Source organism: Psammomys obesus, unplaced genomic scaffold, assembly GCF_907164565.1.
Source record: "Psammomys obesus unplaced genomic scaffold, mPsaObe1.curated_primary_1811, whole genome shotgun sequence".
Taxonomy (NCBI): Eukaryota; Metazoa; Chordata; class Mammalia; order Rodentia; family Muridae; genus Psammomys; species Psammomys obesus.
The window spans coordinates 47,942,784-47,969,243 of record NW_026585895.1 but is presented as its reverse complement, the minus strand read 5'-3'; the positions used below and the strand labels follow the sequence as shown (position 1 = coordinate 47,969,243).

Below are 26,460 nucleotides of genomic sequence, written 5' to 3'. Positions count from 1 at the left end.
AAACTGTCTGCAGCTGGCAAAACCACACCTCAGTTAGAAGATGAGGCAAATCATGGTCAGCTGCTGCTAAGCAGCCCCATATCCCCACACCTGGGATTAAAACGAAAACACTTCTTTCTTTCTTTCTGTGTGTGTGTGTGTGTGTGTGTGTGTATGTATGTATGTATGTAAAGATTTATTTATTATGTATACAGTGTTCTGCCTGCATGTACACCTGCACACCAGAAGAGGGCACTAGATCTCATTATAGATGGTTGTGAGCCGCCATGTGGGTGCTGGGAATTGAACTCAGGACCTTTAGAAGAACAGCCAGTGCTCTTAACCTCTGAGCCATCTCTTCCGCCCTTTTTCTGTATCTTTAAAAAAAAAAAGCCAAAATTCAAAATTCCAGAATTTTTACTACATCTGTTAATCTGTCTGCACGTGTTCGTGGGTGCTAGGGGTCAGGGCAGCTGTGAACAAGATGGCTACAGCCCCTTTCCCCAGGAGACAGACACACATTTGCTCGTGCAGAGACCTTTGGCACCCAGGCAGATAAGTCTGACAACTATAGGGTGTGTTTGGGAGCTTGTGCCACAGAGGTATAGTGGAGGCCCACAGGAGGGGCCTTGAGTGGCTGGAGAAAGGGACAGAAAAACAAGCCTGGTGGATTGGTGCTAACCCCTGCTCTGTCTCTTGCCTCTTGGTCCTAGATCCTGAGCAACCTAGTGATGGAGGAGCTGGGCCCAGAGCTGAAGGTGGAGCTTGGCCCACGGCTGAAGGGAAAGCCTCAGGAGCGGCAGCGACAGTGGATCCAGGTGTGTGGACCTGGGACCCCTGGCAGGGACGTGGGGAGCCGGCTGGCGCTCTGGCGTCAGCTCTGCACTGACGCCTCTGTTGCACCCATAGATCTCGGATGCCGTGTACCGCCTGGTGTTTGAGCAGGCCAAGGTGAACTTCGAAGAGGTGCTGTCTAAGCTGCAGTTGGCCCGGCCGGCCATGGAGGCAGTCATTCGCACCGACATGGATCAGATTATCACCTCCAAGGAGCATCTGGCCAACAAGATCCGAGGTAGGGGAATGGAAGCCACTGTGCGGGTGCTCGAGAGGCTCTCCAGGGCCAGGCCAGCTTCCCCGTCGCCTGAGCCATCACTTGCCTCTCATTCTGCTGAACTATCAGAGTCAAATCCAAGTCCCTCTGACTCCTGCAAATCCTTCTGTAAGTTTTATTTCTGCGAGTCCAGCTTTGATGCTGGCGGTGCTGCGATGGAACCTAGGGCCTCATCAGCCTGACCAGCACTCCCACCAAGCTGCTGCATCAGCCTCTTTTTACTGTTTGAGACAGAGTCTTTCTTGTTACTCTGGCTAGACTTGAATCTGAGAGTTAAGCTTTTGACCCTAGCCTCAGAGTTTGAAAGCGGAGATTTTTATCTTTGCGGTTCAAACCTCTGTCCATCCTTGGCCAACCCAGGTCTGGTGACACATCATGTCACCTTGGAAATGCTTAGTTTCTGTAGGCTGCATATGCTTCTTTAATTATCCACCTTGTGTTCCTCTGACACACAGTACTGGCAGGTGGCGGTGGACCAGCCACGTTCACTGGGAGGTCAATGGGATACTGAGAGTTGACGTTAATTGTGTGTGATGAGTATTATCTGGGCAGAGGTGGGGTAGTCTGCAGAACACCCCCTGTGGGAAAATGCTGTGGTTGGAATGTTCTAAAGAACTGGATGGAGAGAGCAAGGGCAGGGGTCAGCTTCCATGAAGTTCACTGGATCCACTGAAGCACCTTTCTTACAATTTTTCTCTTCTTTTTCTTCCTTTCTTCCTTCTTTCTTTCTTTCTTTCTTTCTTTCTTTCTTTCTTTCTTTCTTTCTTTCTTTCTTTCTTCTCTCTTCCTTCCTTCCCTCCTTTCTCTCTTTTTTCCTTCCTTCCTCCCTCCCTCCCTCTCCTTCCTTTCTTCCTTCCTCCCTCCCTCCCTCCCTCCTTCCTTCTTTCCTTTGTATGTGTGTTTGTGTGTGTGTGTGAGAGAGAGAGAAAGAAAGAAAGAGTGAAAGAGAGACATATCTGAGGCTGGCCTCAAGCTTGTAGCTTTAAATATGTAGCAGAGGATGCCCTTAAACAGATTCTGATTCCCCTGCTTCCACCTCTGGCGTGCTAGATGGTAGACCAATTTCTTTGGTTTTGACCTTTGTCTTTACTGATTCCTCTTTGAGGAATTTCCTCAGTGAGCTAGCTAGTCACCAGCACCTGTAGCAGCAGCTTCTCTGGCATCCAGGAGGGGGCGTGGGTGGGCTGGGATGGGGGGATGGGGTGGACTGTGTCCCAGGCACCACCCACCAGCAAAGTCCTCCCTCTCCCCACACAGCCTTCATCCTCCCCAAGGCGGAGGTGTGCGTGAGGAACCACGTCCAGCCCTACATCCCATCCATCCTAGAGGCCCTGATGGTACCCACCAGCCAGGGCTTCACTGAGGTGCGGGACGTCTTCTTCAAAGAGGTCACGGACATGAATCTGAATGTGATCAACGAGGGTGGCATTGACAAGCTGGGCGAGGTGAGACCTGGGCGTGGGTCTGGTCCCCCTGAGCATCTGCTGTGCATCTCGGGGTGGGCTGCCCTTTCTCAGCATCGACAGAGACCAGAGGCAAAGCTGCAGGGCCAAGCGGTCCAGTCCAGCAGAGGAAAGCGTGCTAGAGGAAAGAGTGCATAGTTTTGCTCTGTACCATCAGCCTTTATGAAGCAAGATGGTTGCTAAGGTATGAAAGGAATTAAGGTGAGAGAATAAGTGGAGGAGGCAGGGAAAGCAAGCTTCAGGTGTAATCTGCGTGGTTTACAAGTGACACACCCTCAAGCAGAGGCCTTGCCCCTTCCTGCTGCTTCTCCTGACCTAGCTCTCGGGGCGAATATCTTTCTATAGTCCCTAGTTGGCTATAGCACCTAGAGTTTGTCTTGAACTTTAGCCTCTTCCTTCAGACTTCAAGTTTGGGAGCCCCAGACAGTAATAATCAGAAATTGAGAACCCAAAGGACCTTAGAAATCCCAATGAGATGACTACTGATTTGAGGCCTGAAGACAACGACAGGGAGAGAGAGACAGAGTGGGAGGAGAGAGAGAAAGACACAGAGAGAGAGACAGAGAGGCCGTTTGCCCAAGGTTGCCAGCACCCAGAGGGGATGAGAGCTGTCTTCCAGTGCCTGGGTTGGCCTTTCTTCTCAACACTGTGATGTACTGCCTTCCCGTTCCCTCTCCCTTCTCTCCTGGGCCCACCTAGGCTTGCCCTAGTAGGCACAGTTTCCAGGAGGCCACCCCCAGGTAGCTGGCGCCAGGCCCAGGCAAGGTGTGGGTATGCGGGGGCCGTTTACTCACCCCTGTGGCCCTGCCCCCGCAGTACATGGAGAAGCTGTCTCAGCTGGCGTACCACCCCCTGAAGATGCAGAGCTGCTATGAGAAGATGGAGCCTCTGCGGCTTGACGGCCTGCAGCAGCGCTTTGACGTGTCCAGCACTTCTGTGTTCAAGCAGCGAGCCCAGATCCACATGCGAGAGGTGTGTCCCTGCTATCCTGTATCCTGCTGGCCATCTTCCATGACACCCGTCACCAGGAGAGGGAGACCCTTCTCCCCTTTGGTGCTCCTCAGAACACCTTTGCCTCTTGCTCACCTGGCTGACTCTGGCTACCCAGCAGGTCTCCTTAGGATCCGCCCCATCCCCAGTTGTCCTTCCCACCTTGCAGTCCCTTCTGTGCTCTCAGCCATTCACCTGCATCTAGGCACCCAGTGAGCATACAAGGCACAGAGCGCCCGACTCCTCTGTGACAGGCCTGGGGTTTGGGGGGAGGGACTGGCTGAGGATGCAGGAAGGGGCCTTGGCCGCCCTGGAAGGGTCTCGTGAGCCCTTCCGTGTGCCTTGTAGCAAATGGACAACGCCGTGTACACCTTCGAAACCCTCCTGCACCAAGAGCTGGGGAAGGGGCCCACCAAGGAGGAGTTGTGCAAGTCCATCCAGCGGATTCTGGAGCGGGTGCTGAAGGTGAGCCTGGGCCCGTGGGGCTGGCACCCTCCCGCCAGCCAGGAGAGCCCCTGACCCAGGGTCCCTCCTGTGTCCTTCCCTGCAGAAATACGACTACGACAGCAGCTCAGTGCGCAAGAGATTCTTCCGGGAGGCGCTGCTGCAGATCACCATCCCCTTCCTGCTCAAAAAGCTGGCCCCCACCTGCAAGTCGGTGAGTCCCTGCCTGCCCCAACCCCTCCCGGACCGGCGAGGGTAAAGCCTCTGACCCTTCCCTGCCTGCTTCCCCGGCAGGAGCTGCCACGCTTCCAGGAGCTGATCTTCGAGGACTTTGCCAGGTTCATTCTGGTGGAGAGCACATACGAAGAGGTGGTGCTGCAGACAGTCATGAAGGACATCCTGCAGGGTGAGCAGGGAGGGGCAGCCTGGAGGGGGCAGCAGGTGGCGTTCGTGAAGGTGTGGGAGAGGCCTGCCACAAGCCGTCAGTGGGGGGACGGGGTGGCTGCCAGCTTGGGCTCTGGGCTTGAGTCGCACTCTCGAAGCAGGGAGGCCCAGAGGGAGGCCCAGTCAGACCGTGGTGGGGGTGAGAAGGGGCCCAGGACACCAGGCCTGCTAGGCTGGTCCATGCTGAGTGCGGCGTCTCTCCTGTGGTTCTGCAGCTGTGAAGGAGGCCGCAGTGCAGCGCAAACACAACCTCTACCGGGACAGCATGGTTCTGCATAGCAGCGACCCCAACCTACACCTGCTGGCTGAGGGCGCGCCCATTGACTGGGGCGAACAGTACGGTGACGGCGGTGACGGCAGCGACAGCGGTGACAGCCCCCGGCCCTCCGAAGCAGCCACCCTCACAGAAAAGCGCAGGCGTGCCAAGCAGGTAGTGTCTGTGGTCCAGGATGAGGAGTCAGGGCTGCCCTTCGAAGCTGGCTCTGAACCGACATCGCCTGCATCCCCAGACAGTGTCACCGAGCTCCAAGGCCTGTTGGCCCAGGATCTGCAGGCTGAGAGTCCCCCACCAGCCAGCCCCCTTCTCAACGGGGCCCCTGTCCAGGAGAGCCCCCAGCCCATGGCAGTCCTGGAGGCCTCCTCACCGCCAGCCTCGCCCCTCCGGCATCTCCCATCTGGAAAGGCTGTGGACCTTGAGCCCCCTAAGCCCAGTGATCAAGAGACTGGGGAGCAGGTCTCTAGCCCTGGTAGCCGTCCCCCCATCCACACCACCACTGAGGACAGCGCAGGAGTGCAGACGGAGTTCTAGGCATGGCCTCCAGGCTTCTGTTGGACTCTGCGCCGGGCTGCTTCTCCTTGGGCACCGCAGCCTCGTCTCTGGGGTGGGGTACACCAGCCCGTGCCTTGTGGGGGAGGTGGCTGGGGTGGTGTGGCACCTCCAGAGGTCTGGCCTATCAAGTCACTTTATGGGGTTCAGTACACCTGTTACTGCCCCGTTTTCTGTGGGCTGGTCTCCAATACTGGATCTGGTTTTGAGGGTTTCCTCTTTGTGCAAGGCGCTGGGGAGCCCCCCCCATCCTGCCCTCGTGTTTCCCTCATGGTGGTTCTTGATGGAGGTGGGTGAAAGCATTGGCACTGTGACTCAAGTCTAGGAGGCTGGTATACTGTCATCTCACTCTGGGGCTCCTTGGCACCAATGTGACGAGGTGGAGGCCCAGTTTGTCCAGTTTGTCCTGGCCCTTCCCTGCAGGCCCCAAGGCTAGATAGACTTTTGAGTGGACACTGGCTTCACTGTGCTGGCTTTTGTTGTGGGAGGGTGGGGCTTGGGGAGTCTTACAGGGGAGTGATGAGGGGTCTGTGATGGAATGACAAAGAATGTGTTAGTCTGTGCAGAGGAAGTGTCCTGAGGAGAGGAAGCTTGGGAGTGTCCGACTGAGGCCAGAATGGCAAAGTGAAGGTAGTTGGAAGCTAGTGTGTCTCAGGCGCTCAGTGCTCCTATCCATCTGCTTGGCTCCCCAACCCCACTTTGGGCTGACAACTGCTCTTGGGCAGGGCGTAGATGTGGGCTGGAGGAGCTCCCGAGGGCCATGGCTCTGAGACACTGTTGACCATCGTTGGCCTCTCCAGTCCCGTGTCACTTAACCCTGGCAGTTCCAGACCCCTTTCAATGTCCTTGTGAGCTGTTTGGGTTCGTCTCCTCAAGCATGAGGTTTGGTCAAACTAGGGTGACTCGGCTGGATGACCCTCACCTTGGGCCTCCCACACTCAGCTGCTGGGGTGGGGACAGCGACGCAGAAGCTGCCTCTTCAACGCTCACAGGAGGCAGTCCCCTCCCAGCTGTGTGCTCAGTGGATCTGCTCCCCAGATACGGGCCTCAGACCCACAGGAAGCAGCCGGTGCTCAGGGACACCCAGTCCCCAGCTCCACTCCAACGTGTACTAATTTCTTTGATGCTCTCTAGTGCCTTGGGGGTTTCCACCATCCTTCCAGATATGGTATGAAGAATCTATGCAAACTGTGTAAGCTTCTGCTCATCAATAAATGCTTTATTTAACGCTGTTTCCTCATGTCTGCTGGGGTCAGGGAGACCTGGCCCAAGGGTGTCTGGGAACCCCATTCACCTCGGCTTTCGTGGGCTCATCACATGAGCTGCTAGGTCCCTGATCTGTGTTCCTGCAATGTGTGTACACGTGTGACGTCACATGCCGAAGGCGAAGGACCTCAGATCTCATCCACCTTGTGTTTTGAGATGAGGTCTCTCACGAGCCTGGAACTCGCCAATTAGGACAGCCTGGCTGGCTGGTGAGCCCCAGAGCCCATCAAGTGGTAGCATTTGCTGAGCACATGCTGTAGGTCATATACATTATCCTGAGGAGGGCAGAAGGGCATCATGTCACATGGAACCCTTCATCGCTACTGATGGGGTGAACCCCCATCTCAGATTTGACATGCCTTTCAGCTGCCTGGCAGCCCCCTTACCTAGGGTAATCACTGCAGGGAACACAACCCATCCCATGAGTACCAGCTGTTTATGAATGAGGCCCCACCCTGACTGTTCCCTTGCCCTCTGTTGAGGGTGCTGCCTGCCTCTGCACTGAATAATGTCTCTGCTGCCTTCCTTCTGGCCCAGCTCTGGCCAGATGGTGGCGGAGTGGTTCCTGCACAGCCCACCCCTTCCTTCCCAGGGCCGTCACCCCCCCTCAGGCCAGGACGGCTGGTGCACTCTGCTGATCTGGATTGCCTCCAGGAGCAGAGTGCTGGCTGTAGCACTGAGGCTTGGGTAGTAACATGGATTCCTGAGTCCTGCTGGTGGCAGGGCCACCCCCATACCCTGGACCTCGACCCTATCCCACAAGGCTCCATCACCAGCAGATCTGCCCTGTCTCTCGTTCACTGTTCAGAATAGCTAGGAATACCCCACCTGCCTGCCCAGAGCTCACGGCAGTGGGGGGAGGGGTGGCAGGTGGTGGCAAGGGGCCTATAGCAGTCTTGCTCTAGTCTGGGGGATGTGGGTAGATGGAGTCCAGCAGGGATGAAGATGGTGGCAAGAGAGGGCCAGGGCTGGTGGGCGGCTGTGCGCTCAGCTGCTGTGGTAGATCCGGAGGCGCTGGGCGATCTCCTGGCGGCACAGCGGGCAGGTGCGCAGCGGCTGGCAGCACTGCTGGCAGCAGCAGACGTGGCCACAGGTGAGGAAGACCATCTGGGCCTGCGGGGAGAGCGACATCGATGGCCTGGCTACCCGATTCTTCTGGCCGGCGTGACCACCTCCCAAGCCCCAAGGAGCACGCCAGCCGGTGTAAAAGCCTAGTCAGGCCCCTTAGCAGTTTTCTGCCTGTTTCTCTGTGGATTGAGATAGCATTCAAGTCCCTGCAATCCAACAGCCCTTTCCTGCACTTCATGCTAGGCCAAACGCCCTGAGCTGCCTCCACTTCCCAAGTGCTGGGATGCCAGGCGTGCCCCACCGGGGGCTCTCAGCCTATTTGTCATTATTTTGTGGGCATGCACTTGTCAAATTCTGATGCCTGGTCCAAAACAGCTTCCACCTTGTAGGTCAGTGGCCTTGTATGTGCCCCTTGACTCTGCCTTAGCCCGACCCCTTGGCACACACATGTCCCGAGAAGTCTGCAATTGCTTCAAAGCCAAGGAATTAGGAGTCACTTTCAGAGCCCGAGGACAGGGCCTGCCTGGTCAGAGTTCTAACTGCTGAGCCCTCTACCACACAGCATCCCCAAATCTTCTGAAGGTCAGAGAGCTTGCGAGCTGCCACCACGGCTGCCTCATTTATTTACTTATGTGTGTGTGACGTGTGTGTAGCTACTCATGGAGGGCAGGCGTCGGATCCCCTGAAGTTGTGAGCCACCTAACACCGGTGCTCTGGAAGAGCAGCCAGCATGAGGCTCTCTCCAGCCCTTTCTTGGTTTCTTGAGGCAGGATCAGGCCCTCAGACTCGCAGGGCTCCTGGCCGCCTCACTTCTCACAAGCTGGGACTGCAGGGTGCACCACCATGCCCAGGCCCCTGGCTGCTTTCTACGCCTGAGCCCGCGGTGGCTGTGAGGGAGGATCTGTGCTTTGCGCACCGCCATGCTGACTTTTTGCAATCAGTGTTAATTTTGCAACAATTTAAAAAAGGCTTGGCAGGGAAAACCGTGTTCTTGGTGAGTCATGATGGGGGAAATTTTCCCTAATATAGTTAATAAGCGGAAGGAAAAGTCCTTTCTCTGGGGAAAAACAGCCTGTAGAAAATGTTAGCATTGGGCGGATCTGGGTCATGGAACAGGGGTCACTTTGGTGTCCTGTGTTTTGGGTTCTGTGGCATCTCCCCAGACTCACCTCACGTTCCAGGCACACGACGCACTCGGAGGTTGGCATGTCCAGTTCTGCCGGGGGTGCCGACGGTCTCACTGACTCAGGGGCTGCAGAAGGCTCCAGGACACCAGGGACCTCATTCGTGGGTAGTTTCAGCTCTGAGGAAGTCAGGGGTACAAGGCTAACCCAGGGACTCATCCCCAGATGACCCCTACCCTAGGAGATCTCCTGGCTGTGCACACCCCAAAGTGAGTGATCTGCGGGCAAAGGAGGGGGTGCCTCCATTCCAAGAGCAGGGAAAGGCTCTTTTCTTTGAGCCTCATTCATTCCTAAGTCTCCATCTGTGAGATGGGAATGAATTCTCTGCCCTGAGACTGTACTCTCTGCTTGTGGATCCTTCAGAGCTCAGAGATGAGAGAGGCCTCAGAAACGTGAGGCTCCCAGAGAGGACATCACTTGCCTGGAACCCTATCACCACCCAGTGGTGGAGCCACAGGACAGGAGCCCTCAGCTAGTAGCTAGTGGCTTCCCAGGAAACAGGATGGGTCCATCAGGTGATGACAGAATGGGAACAACCCAACTATGCCTATTCCCTGCCCTCCCCCAAACAAAGCCCCCTCTGTATCCAGAGCTCTGCCCTGGGGCTAGTAGCCCCTAGGTTGTCAGCCACAGCCCACACACTCCGGTGCGTCTAACCAACCCTGGAAAGAGCCTAGACTCAGTACCTGGTTGGACCCTGGCCACATCCAGCAGGTCCCGGGCTCTCCGTAGGATCTCGTGTTGTAGGCCTGCTTCCGAGACGCCCACCTGTGGCAGAGCAGGGAAGAGCAGACCAGGGGCTGAGGGCAGGTCTGAGCCCGGGCGGGAACCAGCTCTCCAGCACTAAACCGCCACATAGTGCCCATGCCCATATGCCTCATCCTCCGCCTCTGGCACATTCGATGGAAACAGGAAGCTTGGGCCTTGGGGCAGCATGAGGCAGGGCAGAGCCACCGCTGTGTAGGTGGCTGACTCAGGCCTGGGTGGAACATCATTGTGGCAGAGCGAAATCTGTAACGTACGTTGATTTACTCAGTGTGTCAGGGGGCAGGGACTGCCCAGACAGTGCCACCTGCACCGACCCTCCTCTGGACCCTGAACACCCCTGTCACTGTATGTGGTGAGGTGAGGACAGAGAGCTACTGAAGCAGCCATGCCTGAGCCTCACAGTCCTGCCCCAGTGTCTGAGCACACGGCCAGAACCGTACGGTGTCATGAAGTCCTTCTGAGCCTGGCCCTGCCTCTGTCCTGGGTGGAGGCATCTGTCCAGGGTGGATCAGTTCCATGAAAGGAGCTGACACTGTGGTCAGGATGTAACTGGAGCTCAGGCAGTGCTACAGCTATGAACGTGACACCATGGCACAAGCTGACGCTGACCTGTGCTGGCCCTACAGGTGCAGATCCAAACTTCAGGACCCACAGTCCTCATTTTCTTAGCTAATGACAGGCTGAGCACACAGGTAAGTGGAGGCAGAGGGGGCAGCGGCTCTGGCCACGAGATGCACGGAGACCCAGAGTCACCTGATCTGGACAGACCTGGACTCAGCAAAAATTGAACAGAACATGCATCAACCCTTTGTCACATTGGGTCCAGGCCTGGTCGGCCTTTCTGACAACGGCTGCCCACCTTAGCCAGGTCCTCAGGGCTCATTCGGCTCAGCATGTCCAGTGAGATGCGGTGGTGGGCGAAGATGGGCAGGTAGTGCTCGGCAGACAGCTCTACCAGCAGGGCCACCAGCTGCCGCTCCATGCCTTCTTCCTGCAGGATGGCCCCATGGGCAAGGCCAAGGGGGTCAGGAAGGAAGGAATAAGATCCACTGGCTTCAAGATGGGACAAGCAGTCTGAGTATGTGACACAACCGTATCCTTGTGCTTTCCCCACAGGAAGCTGTGTGTAAGTGCACAGAGATCCACCCACGAGGGAGTTCACTGCTGTTCTATGCCTGTTCAACATGCATCAGGAGGGAGCTGGCTACAGAAGCCCGGCTACACACCCGGCACACGCAGGCCCCTGAGAACACTGGGGAGCTGTGTGAGCATGGTCTGGAAGCTGCCCATCAGTATTTACGGGAGAAGAGCAAGTCACCAGAACTGTATGGACAAGGCTCAGTGGTCGACAGAGCTTACTCTTCTTGCAGAGGGCCCAGGCTGATGTTCAGCATCAACATGGTGGCTCACGACTGTCTGTAACCTAAGTCCCAGGGATCTAAGCCCTCTGCTGATCTCATGGATACCAGGCATACAGGCTGTGCACAGACACACAGCACAGACAGGCAAAACACTCGTACACATAAAACAATGAAGGAGAGCGACTGTGAGAAGACACTCCATGCCAGCTTCCAGTCACTGCACACCCACATACCATGCTCGCACACATATAAAACACAAAAATGCAAGCCAGGGGTGGTAGTACACTCCTCGAGTAAGGGCACTCAGAAGCTGAGGCAAGAGGACGGTAAGTTCAAGGGCAGCCTGGGCTACACAGTGAGATCATCTCACAAAAACCCAAAGTAAGCTGTCTGTGGCACACACTTGAGTCTTAGCACTTAGGAGGCAGAGGCACATGGACCACTCTCAGTTCCAGTCTAGCCTAATCTACACGGTGAGTTCTAGGACAGCCAGTGATACAGTAAGACCCCACCTCAAAAAAAATTGTGTGTTAGGCTAGGTGTGATGGCACACACCTTTAATCCCGGCACTTAGCAGTCGGAGTCAGGGAGATCTCTGAGTTCCAGGCTAGCCAGAGCAATATAGAGAGCTTGTTTCAAAAACAAAATAAAAACTCTGTGTGTGTGTGTGTGTGTGTGTGTGTGTGCCCCCGCGCGCACGGGCGCGCATGTGCAAAAAGGAAGTTTAGCCATGTCTGCCCACCCAGCTGCACAGCTCACAAGTTTCCTCTAGCACAGTAGTGACCAATGTCTTGCTTCTCTCTCCTCAGGGTGAATACTCACTCACTCTCCCTGCGGGGAGCTGCCACACTGGAGTCCCGGTGCAGCCGTCCCCAGCTGGGCTGGGCTGAGGTGCCTTTAGGCCCTCTGGCTTCCAGGCCAGATGAGTACCAAGGTCCTTACCTGCAGCTTTAAGGACAAAGGCTTCTGGTTCAAAAGCCGTTGGTATTGGATGAGCCAGTAATTTTCCTGCTTTGTTTCACTCTTGGCTTCTAATTCCGCCTGCCAAGAACAGAAGTCAGCCCCATTAACCGCTGGTTAGCTTCTGGTCAGGAAACAGAGGCTGTCAGACCACCATGTTGCCTCCTGTGCTCCTCCAGGTGTGCGTGACTTTCCCATCACCTGCTGTCCTTGCTTTAAGGCACAAGGCAAAGACAGAAGCTCAGCTGCGCTCAACCGCTGTGGGAGTGAGCATGATGAAGAGCAGCGAGCTGCTTAGGACCACACATGTGGCAAGGGGAGCCTGCTCCTGGCCTCCTGCGCTAGGTCCCAACTCTCTACTATCTCTGAGAGGGATGCCTTTTGGTCTGTTTATGAGACAGCAAAGTCTTGTGTAGTGTCTCTGTCCCCAACAAGGGCAGGCCTTCTTCTGGATGCCAGGCAGGTGGCTGTAGGACCTTCAGGACTTCTGAGGAGGGCTGTTTTGCTGGACAAGGTGGACATACCAATGGCAGGGAGGTCCTCACTCTGCCATTTGGGAAATGTTAGTAAAGGGTCCTCCTGGGTGGGCGCTGTCCTAGGTGCCGGGATGAGGCAGTGAGCTAGCGATTCGATTCTGATTGGTGCTCACCATAGCTACTGCAGCACTGTGGGCCATGCTGGGCTGTACACGGAAAAGATGCCCTCTCTTCTCCCAACTCATCAGGCCCAGGGTCACAGCAGGACCAGACAGGCCTGTCTACTTGTGCTTTGGACAGATGCATCCCCCAGCTTCTCTGTGTCTGCCTGCCTTTGCTGTTCTCCTGAGAGGGCCAAGAATGTTCCTTTTCTTCTTAAATTTGTATATTACATTAATTTACTGGCACACAACCCCACCCCTCACCAGTAATGTCCAGGGAAAGGTCAGAGGACAACTCATGGGAGTTGTTTCTCTCCTCCCACCATGTGTGTCCCCAGTTAGAATGCAGGTCACCAGGCTTAACAAGTGCTCTTACCCGCTGAGCCACCTCACCCTCTATTCTAGTTTTCTCTGTACTGTATTTTTTTGAAATAGGGTCTTGCTATGTCTCCACACTGGTCTAGGATTCATGATCTTCCCCCATTAGCCTCTGAAGGGCTGGGATTATAGCGCAGCACTATGCCAGGCAATATTTTCCTTCTGTATCCATGGTCCTGACTGGTATGCAGGTGCCTCCCCCCTTAGATATGTGGCTCCCAGGTCTGCTGAGGGCAGGGACACCACTCACACTAGTGAGGCACCTTGGGGAATGGGTCACTTTGGATGGGCACAAAACACATCACTTGGGCTGTGCGGACTCCGCAGGAGCTGGCCTCCCTCTTTTCAGCTGACGTGGGATGGAGCTGGGGGACATTTGAGACATTCACAAGATAGGAGTGACCCCATCTTCTCAGGCCTGGCTGGCGGGCCTAGTCTTGGTCCTCAGTGTGTAGGTACCCACCGGGCTGGAGTGGTGTCTGCAGGCAGGGCTCAGCCCACCTGATTGATATATACCGCAGTAAAAGGCAATTGGAAACAAACAGGGTGGGGCCCGCTCCTGCTCCATGTCCTGAGGGCATGGCGAGCACTGTGTGCAGAGGCTGTGCACTCATCACGCTGTGTTCTAGACTCTGGAGGTATGTGACCAGCCACGTCAAGCACTGCCACTGTGATTTCCCCAGGGATGGACTATAATCTGGATTGTGGGTGAAAACAAACTCTCCTTTATACCAGTGTGTCCAAGGAACTAAAACAGTTACTGAGTGACACTTTCCTTGGCCCTTAAGTTCCCCTTTGATGAGCACCTACTATGGAATAACGAGTGTTTCAAAAGCACAGCAAGCAGGCCCAGGGGACACACGCCAGGGATGCACACATGCGCAGGTGGTGTGGAGCAGAAGACAAGAGCAGAGCATACCAGGATGCCACGCAGTTCTTCTTCCCGCTGCTGCTTCTCTTTGAGGAGCTGCTGGAGCAGGTTGCTGAGTGCCCAGCGCTGCTCCGAGACCATCTCCTGCAACACAGGATCAGACCTGAGGCCCCGTGGGCTCTCACAGTGGTCCCCACAATGCAACTGGGATGGCCCGGAAGCCCCACTAACTGAATTCAGGGCTCTGACTAATGTTTCTAGGCCGAGTTGAGGGACAGAACCCTGAGGCATGCCTACTCTGGCATGCCACCCACTTCCTCCCAAGTCCTCAACTCCCTTCTTTGTGGGCTCCAGGCCAGGCATGGGACCCTAGTGATGATGACAATGGAGGGTGAGAAATGCCAAACAAAAGAAACAAGCCATGGGTCCCAACTGACCACAGTACATGGGTGGAAGCAAATGGCAGGGAGGTTGATGTGGGACCTCTACGATGAGGAAGCTGCCACACAGGGAGATACAAGCAAACGCCCTTTGTTTGTGGCCACAACTTATCCTCTTGTCCTTGGAAACCCCATGGAGGTCCTAACAGTGGCAGCTTCTCTGAGGAACCCAGTTCCTTATCTGTGGAAACCATCAGAGGTCACCAAGAACACTCTCTGATGGGCTGATGGCACAGGCTAGCCATGACTGATGGCCTCAGCCTTAGAGAGGGGTGAAAGAGAGGCCCAGTAGGGACAATGACATGTCTAAGGCCACCCAGCAAGCTGGGCAGACCTAGAGGCGGCAGGACTCTCAGTACTGGAAGGCCGAGGTCAACTCAGACTCTTCCCTTGGGCACACATAGTGACAGTGACAGATGAAAGCTGCCCCAAAGTTTGGCATGGGCGCATGCTCACATGCCATCCTACCTTGTCCCTGTGTGCATCTGGGGAGACTGAGGTTCAGGGAAGAGCAAGGTAGCCCTTTTTTCCATGTGCCAATCCGTGATGCCCTCTGGGGTCTGTGAGTAGGACATCCAGGCCAGCTTCACATACTGGACACCTCCACAAGGAATGTCAGCCCAGACAGTGGGACCTGAAGCCCGCCTGACCACACAGCCACCAGCCCAGAGAGGGGAATGCAGAGATGGTGATGGGCCCAGTGGGCCTGGCAATGAAGCCCTCCTTCCTCTGACCCTCTTGCCCAGCACAAAGCTACCTTTGCCCCTGGACCACGCTGGCTCTATCGGGGCTGGCCCTGCTGTCTGTCTGCTGGGGGAGCCTGTGTCTGGAGCTGAGGAGCAGTAGCTCAGGGTTGGCGTGGGGTGAGGGTGTCTTCTGGCTGGGAGCCTCACATACCTGAAGCGTCTCTGTGTCCAGGGACTTCCTCTTTAACTCCAGCTGTGTCAGCTGCAGTAACTCAGTTTCTATTAGCCTAATCTAAACAGAAGATGAAACAGGGGCGTTGATTCACAATCACCATGGTTCCCTTATGTACTGCTGCCTGGCCACGCAGGGACTCAGAAACCTTTGTCAGGAGGCTGGGTAGCCCTGGACAAAGTGGAACTTGTGGGCCTTGGGATCTCACTAAGGGTTTAAAAACAAGTTGCTACCTCATGGCTCTGGGTGGCCTGAAACATGGTTATATATGTCTCAGTTAATACCACCGAGAGTCCAGTACAGAGCCCATCTCAGAGTGAAGGTCTGCAAGATGGACCTTCCGCCTGGGTCACCACTGAGCCCTTTACCTGTGGGCTGTGGGAGTATTATACTTCTTCTATGCAGCTCTTAAGGGGGCCAGAGGGTAACCAAAGTGACCCACCAACGAGCGGCAGGTATTTCCTGACCACCTACTGTGTGCTAGGCCTGGGCTGCAGTGGAATCATGTCACCAGTTCTCTGGCTGTGGGGGTGTATCACTGTTTTCCTTACAAGGATAAGGAAACTGGCGCTCAGGGAGGTTAAAATAAGTTGTCCACGGACAAAGAGCAGATAGCAAAAGAATGTTTCCCTGGGATCTACCAGCTCAGGGTCTGAAGAGGAACAAGGTCCTTGAGAATATCTGGGGTCCACACATGCTCTCAGACCCCACAGCCAGGGACTTCTCCACCCCATGCCAGCTAATGACCCTGTGGCCATACTCTTCCAGCACTGAGTATCTGATGTCACCAACCCCTGGTCAGAGGAATGAGCTTCATGTCTGGCAACGTGGGATTGAAATTAAAGAGGGAGGTAAAAAAAAAACTTAAGTTGGTTAAAGTCAAACAAGAAGAGGAAAAAAAAAAAAAGAAAAAAGAAAAGAGAGCATGCAAAAATGTGAGATTCAGTGTGTGAATACGAAGCGATGTGTGTTCCCATAGCCTGACAGCTTGCAGTGCCTCTGGCCCCAGCCCAATGAGGCCCAGCAGGGGCCCTGACCAAAACCATTCCACAGGTCAGGAGTGGAGTATGGATGGGAGGGTGGCCTCCTCTTCCCAGGCCATGGCCTTCTCTACAGATTTTAGGACCTGGCTGCCTACTCAAGTGAGAGATCCAACCCACCCCAAGAAGCCATGTGCTGTTCAGTCATTTTGAGCTGATGGGGGCACTGGAGTCTGAGCTGGCCAGTTTCCCAAAGGTCATGTTAGTCTGCCTTTTCTTTGGCCCATGTATTATGGAAACACTGCATTTGTCCAGCAGGCTTCTTTCTGGTCAGGCTCTGGGAAGAGGCCACCTCCTCTGCTGTTCAAGGCACAAACCAACAACCACATTGTTGGTTGTTGAGGAAAAGAAGGTCTCCAAAGTGAGAAGCAAGGAGTTGTAAGGACTGCTGCCCCGATGAGCCAGGTCTGCAAGTGGGGACAGGATGCGGTGGCCCAGCCGGCACTCACCTGGTTCCTGATCTGCCGATGCATCAGATCTTTCTTCATCTGGAGAGCCTCGAATGCCGCCTTCTGCATCACACTCTGCAAGAGACCAAGCACAGAGCGCTCGGCTGAGGCGGTGCTCCCTCCTCCCACGGCGCACACACCAGTCAAGGGAGCCACACCTGTCTATAAAACATCCTAAAGCGTAATTTTCCACTTCTTGGGTAGAAAGAAAATGAACTCTCTTCTCTCTTTCCTTTTGATTCAGGGTCTATGAAGCTCAGTTTGGTTTTGAATTCAAAGCAATCCTCCTGCCTCAGCTTCCTGGGTGCTGGTGACATAGGCCACCAAACACAGTTGGAGAAGTAACTTTTATACATTTAAAATTGAAAAATGAGGCTGGGCAGTGGAGGGCTCTGAGGTCGGACAGCAGATCAGAAGCTGCATTCGTATGACTCTGACTGAGAAAAGGCAGGGTAGCAGCATATTCTGATTTTAAGAGAAGATCATCAACAACCAGAGGTGGAGAAAGGACGGCTCCAAACACTAGAAACTTAGAGCAAAATGGTGGACACAGCTGGGCTCCAGTCCTGGGTCCTCAGTGGGGGAGGATATACCCCCCTCTTTCTCTCTTTCTCTTCTTCTCTCTCTCCCTACCTCCCTGCCTCTTCCCCCCGCCTTAAATGGTACTGGATACTGAGTCCTTAAGCGATGTCTGGTCACTAAGGTGGCCAAGTTAAACTAGAAGTGACGCCCATTTCCAACAGATGTGCACATCACAAGGGCAGACACACAAGAAACATGAAAGTCGAGGCAAAATGATTGCTCCAAAGAACCACCACTCCCTAGTAACATAATTCAGATACACCGAAATGGTTGAAATGCCAGACAAATAATTCAAAAGTTTTACGTGTTAAATAAAAAAGATCAATGCCTTTTTTAATTAAAAAAGAAATATAAACAAGTAAATGGATAAAGTAAGGAATTTCAAGGTCTGGATGAAAATGCTACCGACATGGATAAAAAATTTTTCGAGGAAATAGATATTTAAAAAAAATAAAAATAATAGAAATGTTTGAATTGGAAATTTCAATAAATCAGCACACAAACACACGTACACTCACCTGCACACACATGTACAAGAACACCATCCATACATGTGTACTCCCTAAATTAATTAAAACATTAAATCAAAAACTCAAAAATCCTGGGGCATGATCAAGAGACCAAACTTAAGACCCCCTGGGACAAAAGAGAGGAGACAAGAACTAATAGCACATAAAACACATTCAGTGAAGTTATAGCTGAATTCCAAACCTGAAGTTAGGTAACTGTGAACTGCCATCTTGGCTAGAAAGATGGCTCAGTGGTTAAGCTTGGTGGCCAAGAGCACTGGCTGCTCTTCCAGAGGACCCAGATTCAGTTCCCAGCAGCCACATGGCAGCTCACAACTGTCTGTTTCTCCCGTTCCCGAGAATCTGATGCCCCTTCTGAGCTTCATGAGAAGTGCATGAATGTGCTGTACAGACATACAGGCAGGCAAAACAGTCAGATACATTAAAAAAAAAAAATTAATAGCTGAAAAATCCCCAGATCTAGGGAAATATATACTCAAGAACAAGAGGCACTTGGAAGCCCCCAAACATACCCTTTCCATCACATTCTGCTAAACTGTCAAGAATACAAAACAAAACAAAATTAAAATCTTTTGTTGTTGTTTTCAAGGCAAGGTTTCTCTGTGTAGCCTTGGCTGTCCTAGGCTTCTTTATAGACAAGGCTAGAACTCCCCGAGACCAGCCTGCTGCTGCCTCCTCGAGTGCTGAGATGACACCACGCCCAGCTCAGAATTAAAATCTTAAAGAAGGCAAGATGACTCAGGAGGTAAAGGGGCTCCCTACAACCTGAGGACTCACATGAAGGCCTGGGACCCATGTGTAGGAAGGAGAGAACCAACTCCCACAATTTGTCCTCTGACCCCCGCCAGGTACTGTGTGGCCCTCCCCAAATAAATAAATGTAATGATTTTTTAAAAGCTGCAACTGAAAATCATCAGCTCACTTAACAAAGGCAAAATGAGGATGACAGCAGATTCCTTAGCAGAAACCCTCAAAGCCAGGAAAGCACGGGATTCCCAAGAGAAACTAAAGCCACAAAGCCAGCACTGCACATGGTTCTTACGTAAGCTTGGAGAGACGGCGCAGAGGTTAAGAGCACTGGCTGCTCCAGCGGAGGACCTCGGTTCATTTCCCAGCACCCACGCGTCAGCCAGCAACATCTGTAACTCCAGTTTCAGGAGATCCAATACCTTCTCTTCTCCAAAAGCAGAGCCCGCAAATGGCACACATGCAGGCAAAACATTCACACACATAAAATAAAATAAACAGGTCTTTAAGAAGAAAGAAAAATAGTGTCATGAAAGCCCAGGAAAGAGTACATTTCATGAGAGGAACAGATAAAGGGATGGGAACCAGGACAAAGTCACAGCAAACAGGAAAACCTCTAATGTGAGTGAGGGGGAAAGAAAAGAACAAACAAAATCCAAACCACTCAGTAAAGCTGCAGGTAGAGTCAGAGGTGTCGGCAAGCCTCAGCCATTGTAACTCTAAAGATCTTATTTATTTTATGCATGAGTGCTCTACCTGCATGCACACCTACACGCCAGAAGACAGCAGCCGATTCCAGTATAGATGGCTGTGAGCCACCACGTGGGAATTGAACTCAGGACCTCTGGAAGAGCAGACTTATTTCAGTTGGCAAGAGCTTTTACCAGCTGAGCTCTCTCTCCATCCCAACTCTAAAGGTAAATGGATCTTAGATTCAGCTTAGGACTGTCTGTAAGAAACACACCTCAACAAAGACAGAGCCCAAGGGATAGAAGCCAATGTACTAAGCAAGTAGCAATCAAACCAGGCACTGTCAGCGATGTTCGCACCCAGCAAAGCAGACACCAAGCCAAACTTAATAAAAATGGACGAGACAAGGTCAAAGTGTTAATAAAGGGACACTCTACCAAGAATACCGCGCGATTACAAGTACACATGCACTAAATATTGGCTCACTTAATTTCATAAAGTAACACTACACATAAAGAAACAGACAGGTCCTGATAAAAAAAAGGTAGTGGGTGACTTCAGTGTTCTCTCTTATCAACAAAGACCATTCACACGAACAAAACAACAACAAAATCAACAAACTCCAGAGCTAAACGGAACTGAAGTCAGGAAAGCAGCCTGAATGCACGTCAGCAGGCCACTGGGTAAAGAGAGTGTGATGCAGACACAGCGGGATCTCATGCAGAAAGGACAGAACTACGCTGTCTGTAGGAAGGTGGATGGAATTGGAGATCACTGTGTTAAGGAAAGATAAGGATCATGGTTTTCTCTCATACGTGGACTCTAGATTTTAAAAATATATAAAACACCATATATATGCATGTTATAAATTTATATAACATGCATCTTACATACAGGTATATATTATATAATACGTATAACTATGTACTGAGATGTTAATACATATTTCATATACATGTATTTGTGAATGAAAGCCCAGAGAACAGAAGGGAACTATTTTAAGGGGAAGAGAGCCAGTGGGAGGGATAAGAAGTAGAACAAGAAGGTAATGGGAGTGAATATAAGTGCAATACTTGGCATGCCTGTATTAAAAGTCATGATAAAACCCATGTGTCAAGGGTAAAATGATAAAATCCTGTGTCAAGGGCTGGCCACCATGCTTTCCATTTCCTTCACTACGCACTCAATTTCTTTTTGCTTTATTTGTTTACTTATTTATCCATTTACCTATTTAGTTATTTATTTATTGCAACAGAGTCTCTTTATTGCTGTGTAGACCAGGCTCCAAACTTGGAGATCTTCCTGTCTCTGTCTCCCTAGTGCTGGGATTAAAGGAGTGCCCCTCCACACAGATTCTTTTAATTAATTTTTGAGGTGAGCTGCTCTCACATAGCCCAGGCTGGTCTCAAACTTAAACTCCCTATGTAGCTGAGATTCAACGATGACCTTGAGTTTCCGGTCTTCCTGTATCCACCTCCCACACAACAGGAATACAGGTGTGTGTTCACACAGCGTTTTATGAGTGCTGGGTGGACCTGGGTCTTTGGGTATGCTAGGGAGTCCCTCTACCCCCTGAGCCACACCGCCATCCCTGAACACTGGATTTCTAGCACAGGTGACACAGCTGCTTCTGTGCCCATTTCACAGATGAGGAACTGGTAGTGACTGGTGCCTTGTCTACAAGAGCCCCAGCCTGTCCTGAAGCAGAGGCAGGTGCCCGCTGAGACACAGGCCCTGGGCAGACAAGCCCCAGACAGTAAACCACATTACTGTGGGAGAAGAAAGAGATGGGAGTTAGGAGGGGAAGTGGAAAAGATGGCTGAGAGGGGCTGGGATGGTGTGAGTACAAAGGAAAAGGCTGTGACAAGCACAGGGCTGGCTTCAGGGTTGAAGTGAGGACCCTGCTTGGTCCATTTCAGGCTCCACGTGACACTGGCAACGCTTTGGGGAGGGCAGCTGGGGGAGAGCAGAGGCGTGTGTGGGGAACAAGAGCGAGAGGCCCCGCCCTGGCTCCCTGCGCAGGGCTATTCAGTTGAACTCCCTACTCAGGGTGGGACGGGCAGGGAGGGGAGTAGGAGGGGTGTTTTTCTAGAGTCAGGTACCCTGTCTCCAAGGTCACGAGGTCCCTGGGTCCTGCAGGAGGTCACAGCCAGGCCCCAGGCAAGAGCTCACCTCCTGAAGGATCTGGCTGATGGCTTTGTTCTGGTCCATCTGCTGCCAGGACAGAATCTGCTGGAAGCGCTTGTCCATTTCAGCCATGCTGCCAGAGAAACAGCACAGTTACTCACTGAGCATTTCCTGAGTACCTACTGTGTGCGGGGCACCTCGGAGGAGACCATGATAAACAGCCACTCAACACTACTGACAGACAGCAGTGTGCAGAGCCTCATGGATAGCAAGGAAGGTGGCAGAACTTCCAGCTGGCAGAGAACACCTAGTCCTGGATTCCAACCCTCTACTGACCTCCTTCATAGCACCCCCTTAGGTGGCTGCCTGGCTCCGACATAACCACCTCTTGACACCCTGCCAGCCACTCAGCTTCCGGAATGTTCCTCCAGCACTTCCGCACTGTCTGTACTCTGTGCACGCTCTGCAAGGCTGGTGACTGTGGCACAGAGCTTGCAACCTCTGGCTTCCCACGCACCAAGTCTTAGCTTTGGGTTTCTTTCACATTAAAAACTTTAAAAAAGATTGGTGTTTTTAAAAAGCATTTTCTTATTTTAATAAAAAACTTATTTTTATTTTATGTGTATGGGTGTTTGGCCCGCATGTATGGAAGTGCTCTGCATGTATGCAGTGCCCATGGACACCAGAAGAGGGCACCAGATCACTTAGAATTGGAGTTCATGTGGGTGTTGCTCTAACAAGAGCAGCCAGTGCTTTTAACAGCTCAGCCATCTCTCCTGATTGTGTGTATGTGTGTGTGTGTGTGTGTGTGTGTGTGTGTGTGTGTGTGTATGAGTGCTGAGACAGCATCTCATGTAGCTCAAGTGGGTGCTGAGTTCTCTGTGTAGTTTACCCCTGAACTGAATTTCCTGCCTCTGTTTACCAAATGCTGGCATTACAAGCATGAGCCCCGATACCAGGCAAAGCTTTGCATTTCTTGTTGGTTTTTTGTTGTGGTCACACCCAGACTTTGTGTAAAAGGGGATGGGTAACACTTCCACCCCACAGACAGGCCAGCACCTGGCCGACAGGATGGGCTCGCAGGTAGATGGCTGCCCTCACTTTATCAGTGCCTAACCCTGACTCATGACCCTAGATGGGAGAGCCAGAGGATGGCTACACCTGTCCCTGGTAACGTGGCCAAGGCTGGGATGGCCTAGGGAACTCTCTTCCACTCTTGGACCTCTGGCTGACTCCTTCAAAGCCCTCACCTGGGAGCACTCTTCCTTACCTTACCTGGAACAGGCCTGCTGGGCCAGGCTCTGCCTCTGAGACTCGTAGGCCATCTGGATGAGCCGGCTCTTACAGCTCTCAGTCAGCATCTGCTGCATGGCGGCTGTGGAGAGGAGGCTTTGAGCGCCAAGAAAAGGTGGATACTCTTGGGGTTCCCTGGATAAGGCCCAGAGGGCTCACCTATTCACTGGTGAACAGTCATTCTTAAACAAGGTCCCTCCCTTCCTTCCTTTCTTGCCAGGCTTGCTAGATAGCCCAGACTGGCCTTGAATCCTCAATCCTCCTGCCTCACCACCCTGAGTTCTGTGACTGCAGATGAGCACCAGCACCTGGCCTTAAAAAAATATCTACATTGCTTCGAAAGTAGTGGCACACACCTTTAATTCCAACATTAGGGAGGCTGAGGCAGACAAATCTTTTTTGAGTTCAAAGGATAGCTTATAAAGTGAGTTCCAGGACAGCCACGCCTACACAGAGAAACCCTGTCTTGAAAAACAACAAAAAGTCTTTACAGGCTCATTAACCATATTACCCTGGACAGTCTTGTAAAACCTTTATTTTTTGAGTGTCATGTATGCTAGCTTCAAGCTCCCTGTGCAGGAAGAAAGACCTTTTTTTTTTTTGGTCTCCCCATCCCAAATGCTAGGATTACAGGTATGCACCAACACAACTATTTTTTGTAGTTCTGGGATAAAGCATAAAGCCTCATGGATACTACATAAGCTCTGTAACAACTGAGCTACCTCCCAAGATAGGGTTTCTCTATTTATTAGCCCTGGCTGCTCTGGAACTCACTTTGTAGACCAGGCTGGCCTTGAACTCAAGAGATCCACCTGCTTCTGCCTCCCGAGTGCTGGAATTAAAGGCAAAGGCTCTACTTACTTTTGTTCTTTTTTTTTTTTTTTTCTTTTGGTTTTTTGAGACAGGATTTCTCTGTGTAGCCTTGGCTGTCCTGGACCTGCTCTGTAGACCAGGCTGCCTGCCTGCCTGCCTCTGCCTCCCAAGTGCTGGACTTAAAGGCATGCACCACCATGCTGGCTTACTTCTGTTTTTTTTTTTTTTTATGCTCCCGTCTGTGGTGTATATATGTACACGTGGGTCTGAGGATGTGGGATGCCCTGCTCTCTCTCCACCTTACTCTCTGGAGACAGGGTCTCTCACAGAACCCAGACTAGGCTGACAGCCTGTACTCCTCCTGTCACTGACCCCACAGTGCTGGGGTCACAGGTGCATGCATGGGCACCCCAGCTCCCTGTATAGGTCCTAATGTCTGCTCAGCTAACATGCTTATCATGTAGCCATCTCTCTATCTTCTCCCTTTTTCGGTCATCTTTGTTGGATTCTTCAAAACTTGGAAAAAAAAATGTGTATGGGTGTTCTGCCTCTGTACGTGCCATGCAAGCAGTGCTACAGAGGCCAGAAGAGCCACAGGACCCCGGAACTGAAGTTAGACAGTCGTGAGCCACCATAAGGCTCTGAAATTAGAACCCAGGTGCTCTGGAAGAACAGTAACTACTGAACCAGCTCTCTAGTTCCTTTGTTGATTTTTTTTTTTTTTAAAGTTATAACAGTAGTAAGGGGCTGGGTGAGGCTCAGTGGTAGCGACTGCCCTGGGTTCAGGCAAAGCAACAGCTACCAGGAAGTTTGAAAGGCTGAAAGCACAAATCCTTGGATGCTGGTCCCACCTCTGTGACATTAACTTAATAAACACCCATCTGGTGAGTCTACAGCTATTCTTTACCAAATGGCGACAGAGTGACCTTTAACCCTTTAACCGAGCTGTCAGTGGGCTGACCCCTCTGTAGGTGTGGTGAGCATGCTCATGGCAAGTGTCTGGCTCTGAGTCTGGCACACGGAAAGGACCTCTATGACAGAGGCCCCAAAGATGGGGCTAGCAAATCTCCATTTTAACTAAGGACAGGCACCCCCTCTGTAGCCTTCCTCAGGCCCTGGCTGCAGATTCTCAGGCCTGCCTGGGGCAGGTGTCACTGGTGTGGACATGTGGAGCTCAGGACCACACTGGACATGGCAGGATGGGGAAGACTGGTCAGGAGCCCAAGTAAGGCTGGCCCTGGCTCTCAGTGGCAGAAGCCAGAGCAGCCAGGTTTGTGACATGCTCAGGCTTGCGCCCCTGGCATCCTCCTGACAGTTCTGTGTGGTAGGCAGGTAACTCTAGTTTTCCCCAGTCTAGAGACAGGAAACTTGAGACTCAGAATCCCAGCTTGCCTGACCCCAGGCAGTGAGCTCCATGACAGACTTGGCTGCCCTTCTTCAGGGTGGACACTCAGTATCCTGCACACGTGACAGAGAGGAATGGTCTACCAAGCTCTGTCCACAAAAGCCCTCATCTTTCCCATCCCTCAACTCACAGGCGATCTCACGCTGCCTCAGGTTCTCCGTCTCCTCCTGGGTTATGGACATCAACTGCTCCATTCTTATTCTAGGAAAAAGAAAAGAAAAAAAAAAAAAGAGCAAGAAAGAAAAGCAAGATCAAAACCCATTTTTCAAATACATTTCAACAAGAATTTCAACCAGAGGGGCTAAAGATGGCTCAGTGGTTGGGAGCACTGGCTGCTCTTTCGGAGGACCTAGGTTCAACTCCCACCACTCACATAGCAGCTTACAACTGTCTGTAACTTCAGTCCAGGGGATCTGACACACTCATACAGACATACATGCAGTCAAAACACCAATGAACATAAAATACATATAAGTAAGTTATTAAAAACAAATAAGAATCTATCTTATCAGAGCTGGGCAGTGGTGGCACATGCTTTTAATCCCAGCACTCAGGAGGCAGAGGCAGGTGGATGGATCTCTGTGAGTTTAAGACCAGCAGTTCCAAGACAGCCAGGGCTACACAGAGAAGCCCTGTCTGAAAAACAAAACAAAACAAAACAAAACAAAACAAAACAAAACAAAACAAAAGTTTATTTTTGGTACATAAGGGGACATAACCTAAAAGCAGCTTGAAACAAAGTTTTTATTTCTTTTTGTTTGCTCTGAGAAGGGTCTATTATGTAGCCCTGGCTGTTCCCTCTGCCTTCTGAGTGCAAACAAGTTGTCCCCCCCCCCCAAGATTTATTTATTTATTATTTATACAGCATTTTGCCTGTGCAGCAGAAGAGGGCACCAGATCTCATTATAGATGGTTATGAACCACCATGTGGTTGCTGGGAATTGAACTCAGGACCTTTGGAAGAAGAGACAGAGGTTTGGAAGAATAGAATAGAGGTTGTTTAGAAGAATAACCTCTGAGCCAACTCTCCAGCCCAACAAAACAAGGTTTTAAAAATTATTGTGTGTATGGGTCTTTTGCCTACATGTATCTGTTCTCCACATTTGTATGTGGTGTCCACAGAGGCCAAAAGGTGTCAGATCCCTTGGAACTGGAGTTACAGATAGTTGTGAGCTGCCATACGGGTGCTGGTGCTTGAGCCAAGAGCAGCTAGTGCTTTTAACTTCTGGGCCATTTCTCCAGTCCCTACAAACAAGGTTTTGGCACAGAACTACATCCAAGACGTCAGAAGTAAAAAAATTTAAAGGTAACTTTGCATACACACACGCATGCTGTGTGTGCTGTGTGTATTCTTGTGCCAAGAGTGGCTTGACCTGCCTGTTCCTGTGTGTGATTTAGTTCAAGGCCTAGATCCTCTGAGAGGCTCCACCTGCTGCCACCTGATAGCCTGGCCTAGCCCAGCACCAGATATGGTCTGTCATTAAGGGCTGAATAGATGGGGCCACCAGTTACACTCAGCCGTGCCTCAGCAGCCACACAGCCAGACTGGGCAGGACAGACCCCAATCTGATGACCGGGAAAGGGGAGGTTCCCAGGACAGCTCAGAAACAACATTACGGTGTGTGTGTGTGTGTGTGTGTGTGTGTGTGTGTGTGTGTGTGTGTGTGTGTGTGTGT

General features: G+C 52.1%; 2 protein-coding genes across 4 annotated transcripts in view; one reads left to right on the top strand and one right to left on the bottom strand.

The window, feature by feature from the left end:
• Positions 1-6,484, top strand: part of Niban2 (niban apoptosis regulator 2) — a 49,212-nt gene extending 42,728 nt beyond the window's left edge. The window contains exons 7-14 of the mRNA XM_055600932.1: positions 693-797; positions 889-1,051; positions 2,348-2,535; positions 3,370-3,525; positions 3,892-4,008; positions 4,094-4,201; positions 4,282-4,393; positions 4,647-6,484. Coding sequence (XP_055456907.1) covers positions 693-797; positions 889-1,051; positions 2,348-2,535; positions 3,370-3,525; positions 3,892-4,008; positions 4,094-4,201; positions 4,282-4,393; positions 4,647-5,239 — 1,542 coding nt within the window. The 3' untranslated portion in view covers positions 5,240-6,484. The remainder of the gene's footprint in view (positions 1-692; positions 798-888; positions 1,052-2,347; positions 2,536-3,369; positions 3,526-3,891; positions 4,009-4,093; positions 4,202-4,281; positions 4,394-4,646) is intronic.
• An 821-nt stretch (positions 6,485-7,305) lies between these two features.
• Lrsam1 (leucine rich repeat and sterile alpha motif containing 1) overlaps positions 7,306-26,460 on the bottom strand; it is a 38,620-nt gene continuing 19,465 nt past the window's right edge. For 2 of the 3 annotated variants that reach the window (XM_055600935.1, XM_055600934.1), the window contains 11 exons: positions 24,915-24,985; positions 22,549-22,648; positions 21,319-21,406; positions 16,598-16,672; positions 15,088-15,168; positions 13,799-13,894; positions 11,847-11,945; positions 10,403-10,534; positions 9,462-9,543; positions 8,761-8,894; positions 7,306-7,636 (listed from right to left, as the gene is read on the bottom strand). In XM_055600935.1, coding sequence (XP_055456910.1) covers positions 7,511-7,636; positions 8,761-8,894; positions 9,462-9,543; positions 10,403-10,534; positions 11,847-11,945; positions 13,799-13,894; positions 15,088-15,168; positions 16,598-16,672; positions 21,319-21,406; positions 22,549-22,648; positions 24,915-24,985 — 1,084 coding nt within the window. In that variant the 3' untranslated portion in view covers positions 7,306-7,510. The remainder of the gene's footprint in view (positions 7,637-8,760; positions 8,895-9,461; positions 9,544-10,402; positions 10,535-11,846; positions 11,946-13,798; positions 13,895-15,087; positions 15,169-16,597; positions 16,673-21,318; positions 21,407-22,548; positions 22,649-24,914; positions 24,986-26,460) is intronic. The other variant, XM_055600936.1, reaches the window with a different exon arrangement.